Source organism: Osmerus mordax, chromosome 2 (assembly GCF_038355195.1).
Source record: "Osmerus mordax isolate fOsmMor3 chromosome 2, fOsmMor3.pri, whole genome shotgun sequence".
NCBI classification, from domain to species: Eukaryota; Metazoa; Chordata; class Actinopteri; order Osmeriformes; family Osmeridae; genus Osmerus; species Osmerus mordax.
This window is the reverse complement of record NC_090051.1, coordinates 18,290,560-18,298,689: the sequence shown is the minus strand read 5'-3', so window position 1 is coordinate 18,298,689 and position 8,130 is coordinate 18,290,560. Positions and strand designations below refer to the sequence as shown.

The 8,130-nt window shown below is 45.0% G+C and overlaps 1 protein-coding gene across 1 annotated transcript; it reads right to left on the bottom strand.

Annotated features, from left to right (window-relative positions):
• Positions 1-489: 489 nt before the first annotated feature.
• Positions 490-3,401, bottom strand: fzd7a (frizzled class receptor 7a). Its single transcript, XM_067259057.1, has one exon. The coding sequence runs from the start codon at positions 2,956-2,958 to the stop codon at positions 1,276-1,278; it is 1,683 nt and encodes a 560-aa protein (XP_067115158.1). The 5' UTR covers positions 2,959-3,401; the 3' UTR covers positions 490-1,275.
• Between the last annotated feature and the right edge of the window lie 4,729 nt (positions 3,402-8,130).

Below are 8,130 nucleotides of genomic sequence, written 5' to 3'. Positions count from 1 at the left end.
TGGTCAGGGAAATACTGTTCTATTTCTATACTGCCTCCCCCTGTAATGGAATGTATGACCAGCAATTTCATGTGGGTGTGAGGAAGGGTCTGTTGAACTAAGCAAATGAGTTACGAAGCAACCAAGGGACATCCAATATATGTATATATACATACATACATTTAAAATAAATACTGAGCCTCACTACACACTCACAGACACAGTATTCACTGTAGTCACGTTACATGTGCAAAATACACATAATTCAGAAGGTACATTCTCAACACGCACACTCCATCAATTGTTCTATGAATTACAATGTTTCTTCCATCTTGATTCGTTTTTTCTTTTAGTTTAGTTCTTCTGGTTTGCATGAAAATTGACTGATCCACCGGTCAAACTACATTGCTACTGCGCCCTATAGGTGGCACCAAAGTCCCAGACATGAAGCTTAGCAGTATGTGGAAATAGAACAACCAAACTCACACACACAAATCACAAGAGAAGGTATTAAAAATCTAATCACTTTATTCAGTGAAACTGTACAGTTACAAACGGTCTCTTATTGCATTTAAAAATGGAGTAAAAAAGCAAGATTATCTTCATAAATACATATATTCTTTAAGGAAAAAGTGAGTATTTACAAAGTTTGTCCTGTACTGTCGCTTATAGTAGCTTGCATGATTTCACAGCTACATACATGCATATTTTATCCCAATACCAATACATTGCAAACATATGTCCATGTTGACTTTTGAGCGACACAAATATGCATGATTGTCACTGGTTGGCTGTGTGTCAAACAAATTACCACACACAGAATAAAAGGGACAATCAATCTGTAAGGCAAATGTTCAGTCTTTTTTATAGACATGGCAGCCTGAAATTGTAGGCCTAGATAACGAGGCTCTTAATTACTTGTAGGCCTACGTGTCGTAAATCATGTGGTTACATTGACCCAGCAGTAGGTTGGTACTTTTCAATCAGTTGACAAACATGCGCAAAAAATAGGATAAAATCGATCAAATCGCCGTAATTTTGAATTTCACGGACCATTTTGTCTAACGGCACTATATACGTGTCCATATTTGAGCTTTTCACATCTGCCTTGGAATCAAGGAGTCCGACGGCTCCGGCCTGTAAGTTAGGTAGGAGACGGCGCTCTGATAGTTCGCTTTTCAAAGTCCATTCAGAGACCACATAATGATCCACAAGGATCATTCTTTGTTTTAAAACGTCAGGATGCATATCCTGGCTTTACACACTGATATAATCATTTGTGACCAATTATGTACTTCATACTGTAGTTTCCCCTTGGTTGCTGTTGCTCAGTCTTTTATAAAACCTTCGCCAAGACTGCAGCGTTTTGCCCGACCATATCCAGAACCCGGAGGTGATGCCGACAATCATTGTCATCAGATACTTGATCATAAAGACGGTGAAGTCCGGTGTCATGGGAGCAAAGTTGTTTGGGGGGCAGGGCACGGCGAAACGCTTGCACGTCTGCATGTGCCAGGTCTTTTCCCACTGTCCTCGGAAAGCTTGTTCGTAGAAATAGCAGGCTATCACAATGGTGGCTGGAACGGTGTAAAGGACGCTGAACACTCCGATACGAACCATCAACTTCTCCAGCTTCTCCGTCTTGGTCCCGTCGTGTTTCATGATGGTTCTGATCCGGAACAGGGACACAAATCCAGCGAGGAGGAATGACGTCCCGATGAACAGATAGACAAACAGTGGTGCCAGGACGAATCCACGCAGGGAATCAACATTGTAGATGCCCACATAACAAACACCCGTGAGCAAGTCTCCGTCCACTTGTCCCATTGCCAGGATGGTGATGGTCTTCACGGCTGGGACAGCCCAAGCAGCCAGGTGGAAATACTGAGAGTTGGCCTCGATGGCCTCGTGCCCCCACTTCATCCCAGCTGAGAGGAACCAGGTTAGGGACAGAATCACCCACCAGATGGAGCTGGCCATGCCAAAGAAGTAGAGGATCATGAAGAGGATGGTGCAACCCTCTTTCTTGGTGCCCTGTGCCACAGTCTTGTATCCGTCCTCTTTGAACTTATCAATGCACACTATTTTGTCCTCCAGAAAGAACCCGGCCGCATATGCAACGGCCACCATGAAGTAGCAGCCGGAGAGGAAGATAATGGGTCGCTCTGGGTACCGAAAGCGCCGCATGTCCACCAGATATGTGAGCACCGTGAACAGGGTGCTCACACAGCATAGAATCGACCAGATGCCAACCCATAGACGTCCGAACTTCACCTCTTCTTCACGAAAATACATCAATCCGTTGGGCTTAGTGGGTTCGCACGGCGCGCCGCAGTCTTTCACTCCCATGAAGTTGTAGTTGAGATAAGTGGGCACCTCCAGCTGAAGAGGGCAGGAGAATTGTTGTGGACTGGCCGGCCGACCCATGTTGGGCGGCAGGGTCATGAGTTCTGGAACGTATGGTGTCGGGTATGAAGTGGGGCTGCCGGTGTCCGAAGTGTTCTGACCAACGCATATCTCCCCTGCTCCGTGAACTGGGAAATTCTCGCAGCGAAGTCTCTCCGGCCACTGGAAGCCGAATTTGTTCATGAGTGCCTCGCAGCCCTGTCTCGCTCGCTCACATAGCGAGCGACAAGGTGGGATTGCTTGCTCGAGCACGGTGCAGACCGGTGCGTACATGGAACAGAGGAAAAACTTTAGGTCCATGGAACACTGCACCTTTACTAATGGGTAGAACTGGTGGACCTCAAGCCCTGCGTCCTCTTGGTTTGTGTGGCCCAGAAGGTTCGGCATAATGGTTTGATTGTAGGCGATGTCCGTGCAGAGGGGAATGGAGATGGGCTGACAAAAGCCATGCTCGGGTATCGAGATCCCCTTCTCTCCGTGATACTGTCCGGAACACAACGGGAAAAGCGCACTCACCATCATCAGCGCACAAGCAGCTGTAAATGCCCGGTCCGATTTCTTTGAGTCCGCCATAGTTGCAAGGGTAAAACAACTTTGAAGGAAGTCTGGTGTAAAAAAAATACCCGATGCTTTGTATTTAAAAAAAAATAAAACACAACAATTCTCTTCTTACTCAGATATGAAACTTTTTTGCAATAGGTGTTTTATGTCTCTTTTTAGACCCTAAATAGCTCAAGCTAGTCCACAAAACCGTGCGCGTGGTCGCCGCACTCGCATGACGACTCAAGGGTCTTGGGCTCTTTGTAGATTACTCTTCACAAATCAGCTCGAGAAAGACCCTTGGTTACTTCTTTTTCTCTGAATCAGTGGACTGAAGAAACTTCAGTTTTTTCCTCTAAAGTCCGTGCAAGGAGTCTTGGGCGCGTGTCCGTGTCTTTAGTCACAAGCCCTATCATAAAATGTGGTACGAATTTCCATTAGTTTTGACCTACGATCGTTCTGCTCGCGACTTCTCTGTCTGTAGCTGGTTGGATACTGAAAAGTTGGAGCTCCAGAGGCGAATACAGAGCACACAATGATGTGACGTCGGTTTCTAGATTGCCCCTCATTCACAAGCCGTAAAATGTAAGGGCGGGGCACCTGGAAACCATGTTCTCTGGACCAATGGCACAGTTCGGTTTCTAAAGAGCCTCCATCCTGATTGGATTGGGGAAAGCACAGAGATATGATATGTATCTCTCTCTCGGTCTCTCTCTCTCTCTCTCTCTCTCTCTCTCTCTCTCTCTCTCTCTCTCTCCCACTTTCTCTCGTGTAGGCTATACAGTATGAATAGGTATATAGAGAAAGAGTGAGATTGATTTGAAATCGAAACCACGATTTGCACTTCGCTTCAAATAGGTTTAGTGAGTCAATTATTATTACTGTTGGTTTGCAATCATGAAGATTTGGGTCACAGGGCCAGTGTGACTGCTTGTATCAAATGGGGGTGACCTTCACACAAACCCAAAGGTGACTCCTAAACCAAGAACAGACTGTGCAGTTGTTCTATGCAGGACGCCACTAACAGAGGCCATCTAGGACCCTTAACTCACCCTTATCTTGACCATTGGTATTCATCATTAAAAGCTGATTGGTCACTTTGTGATGAAACTGCAGTTGTTCACACCTTTCATGGCCAAACCTGCTCCCAGTGGCAATGAGAACACCACAGAATTGAATTCCTCCCTCTTCTGAATTGAATTGGGAATTTGCTGTTATCTTTCAAATTAGGCTGATGTTATGTGACTGTAAAACAAATGTCAGCAAACTCAGGCTAGTAGTCTTGATTTACTGGTCTATAGAGCATTGTTTTGGTGCCATGTATTTGTTGGTATCTGTTGAGACATGTCTATTGGCGAAGTGTAACTATAGTACTATACTGTATTTTATTGCATGAAACACAGCATAGTCGAACAATGGATTTTGGTGTTTCAAAACCCATTGACACTTCCCTGCTGTATGACTATGTTAAGCCTGTGTTCTGCTCCTCTCTTTCACCAACTGTCTCTGGAGGAGGGGATCCCTCACTGAATTGCTCCTCCCAAGGTTTCTTCCATTTTTTCTCCTGTAGTGAGTTTTTCTGGGAGTTTTTCCTTGTCTTCCTTGAGGGTTTAGGTTGGTTGAGGGGCAGTTCTATGGGTGTATGTGAAGCCATCTGTGACATGTTTGCGTGTAAAAAGGGCTATACAAATAAACGTTGATTTGATTTGAGCATCACTAAAAAGCTTTGGCTCATTGGAATGGCTTGAAGTATGTTTACGTTTAATGGAATCTTCCCTATTTTGCTATGGAACCTCCACATTAATCACAAGAACTTGAAACAAAATTCTGCAGAATGTTCCGCGATGTTCCGCCTGGCATTCTCATCTAACCCCCCCCCCCCCCCCCCCCCTTTCTTCTCTCGCTCTGTCTCTCTCCAAAGCCCCTTCCACTTTGATTGGTCAATATAGAAGTATCCCCAGGTGAACCATGCCCATCTTTAGAAACCTATCCTTTTACATGATGCAGGTCTAATATTGTGTGAATGTTGAGGCAGTATGGTGGAGTGCACGGCTGAATACTAAAGTAGGGGGGGACGTGAAGTCACGGTTCGTTTGCAAGGCTGTGAAGCTGTGATGGTGAGCTAACTGGCTCAGTTCATTAATAATCTTGTTTCCCATGGGGCCTTATTAGCTTATATCTTGCCTTTACTCCAAACACACAAATGCATAATCACAGACACACACAGACACTTACACAGACACACACACAAGTACACAAAAACTAAAAAAGACTCCAGTAAGTAACATCAGGATGGTTTGAGGTACTAATCTATCTATGTGGTCATTCTGCCATGTCCCAGCCAAGGTTTATTCTACTCTTGACTGTCTATCCAGGGTTATTGGATCCAATGAGTAAAATCCAATGTTTATGCTGTAAAGACAAGCAGGCATAAAGTTTCATTAGGACCTGTCAATGTTTATCATCCCTCTGGTCCCATATGATCAATACACCCCTGCCATCACTCAAAACAAATTCACTGGCAAGTAACAGGCTAGAGCAGATGACAATCTACAGTGAAAAGGTTAAACACACTTGCACTCTTGTGTAAAGAATGAATGTGTGAACACATTCACAATAAAGGAATACATACATGAATGAATGAATGTGATTCTGGCAAGTTGTATAACCCCGTTCATCCAAACACATTCATTTGAGATCAATACAGTAATTCCAGTTATGTGTCACTGCTAGCCAGCGGACCAACAGGGGGCAGACCCATTGATGATTATAGTTAATAAACCAATTGGTTTAGTCTTTCTCTGTCCTACCTTGATTTCCCATGGGGCTTTGGGCCAGACTGCTGCTGTTTACTCTCACTAGTATCCCAACACTACAATCTATATCGGGTCACACTATAGGTACTACCTCATACATTATAAAATTGAGCTCTTAAGTGTATCAGTTGCGCAGTATGTGAGCATGTCATGAATATGAGTGTGTATGTGTGTGCAATGTAACTGATGGTGTGCACACGTGTAGAAGAAGAAGATTCTCATGACTCCTGGCCAGTGTTCTGTGTGCTTAGTAGCAGGCTTGCCAGCGTCAATTTAGGGGTGAAAGAGTGTTTAGATTTGGTTAAGGCCCTTCTCTAGACTCCCACATCATTAGGCTGCGATGTGGTGCATAACTCAACACACTATACACATGCAAGGCATCTAGGAGTGCAGAGATGGTCTGCAATCGGTCAAAGGGTCTTGGTCGAGTGTAAATCTCTGAGGTAATTTAGCTTCCTCTGTCTGTCTGTATCTCTGTCTGTCTGTCTGTCATACTAATATATGGACTCATTTTCTCAACTCATTAGAATCCAACTGTTGCCTCAGTGACTGTATTACCCTGGGAATAAAGATAGTTTGGAACAAATGACAACAAATTCAACCAGAATTTTGTGTTCCTTCCTTTTATCCTCAGTGGCCCATACATGCTTCAGGCTAATCTGTTGCATTATTTTCTCAAACTTCCATTTTTAACCGTTCACACGCTCATAAGCAATTGTAGAAGGTTACTCCCTCGGGCAATACAAATGCCAGTTCTTTCAATCTAGACCTTGGTAAAGAAGAGTATATCTGGTTAAATGACATGCCATTTAGCAGAAGTTATTACACCTGGTTGTTAAGTTATTCTAGGGTGAGGAGAAGGGCTGGCTGGCTGCTGCTGGGGTGGGGAGGGAATGAATGGGATGGTGTGAGCCAAGGGGCACAGAGCTGGGGTGGGCCTGGCTGGGCTGGGTTGGCCTTCGCCTGGAGGGATTGGACCAGAGCACTGCAGAGAGAGACAGAGAGAGAGAGAGCGAGAGAGAGAGAAGTGGGGAGGGGGTGGGCAGGAATGTAGGCCAAAAGAGTGGACCTCCAGAGGCCAGCTGGCTCATGTCCGTCATCAGTTTACAGAGCTGCTACAGTACAGGGGCAACGCTATGCTAACTAGCCTCACATGCTTGGAAAGTAGACCCAGCAAGAGCACACAGTGAAAACGGAGCGATGAAAGATTGATTTATACAGCACAGACAGGGCTGGTGTATGGTCCGTTGGCTAAGGAGCAGGACGCCTAGTTCTCTGACTGCTGGTTGTCTTTGACTGGGGACAGGGTGTTGGGTTTAGAGGAGGTGTGTGCATGCCTGTGAGTGTGTGTGCGTGTGAGTGTGTGTGTGTCTAGTGTAAACCTACAGGGGCGTTGTTGGCCATCTTGTGTTTATCACATGTTTAAACCAACACGGGTCAGGGGACTTCTGGGAGTTTTCTGGCATTTGAACGTTGCCGTTTTGGACACAGGATTAATAAACAGAGCCCAGCCAGACGGCTGGGAACATAAGCCCGATGCATTCTGGGAGGGGAGAGGGGGCTTTCCTGTGTTTATGATTTCATATCTGTGTGTGGATGCCTCTGTGCGCATGGGGGGGTGTTAGTGTGAGAGTAAAACAGTAGAGAGACATAGTGAGAATATGTGTACATCTGTATTTTAAGCCGTAGTTTTATATATTGGTGTGTGCTGTACTAATTTGAATATGCAGAGCCTGTAATCCATTCTAACATCCATCGTGTGCACCAGATTGCAAGTTAGGAAATACAAAACTTCAAAAATCATTTTAATTTCGTACCTATACTGTACACATTACAGCTTCAAGGTTATGTCAAGGTCTAGCTCAAACAGCTGCTCTAATTAAACATGGAAAAAGGTATTGTAAAACAAATGTAAGGAGCAATGATTTTGATCATGCAATGAAAAGAGAGAACTCAATTAACATGGTGGAATTGAATTATGAGGTACCGATCTATGTTGAGACAGTGTTTTTGTGTCACAGTGTTTATGGGGTATTCTGATCTTTGTGTGTGTGTGTGTGTGTGTGTGCATTTGGTTCTCCAGTGGGGATTCCTCAGGGCTCAGATGTTGAGAGGATCTTGAGAGATCCTACATGTCAAGTCGGATCTCAGCCTGACGTTAAATCAATGATCTGACAGACAGAGAAGCCGTTGCAGTGCACGGAGACTCCCTCTGCTCAGCAGCTCACAGCTGCCCCTTTGAGTCGCTTTGCCGAGTAAACAGCGACACAAACCTGGGCTCTCCCCCAAACCTTGAATCTGCACTGGAGATGATAGTGCGACCCTACCTGCATAGCCAACTTCCCCGCAGGGAACAGCAGAATTTGTCCACTCGTGTCTTTGTATGTGT

Coding starts and splice junctions, on each gene's coding strand:
- fzd7a (XM_067259057.1), bottom strand. CDS start 2,958: ATGGCGGACTCAAAGAAATCGGACCGGGCATTTACAGCTGCTTGTGCG.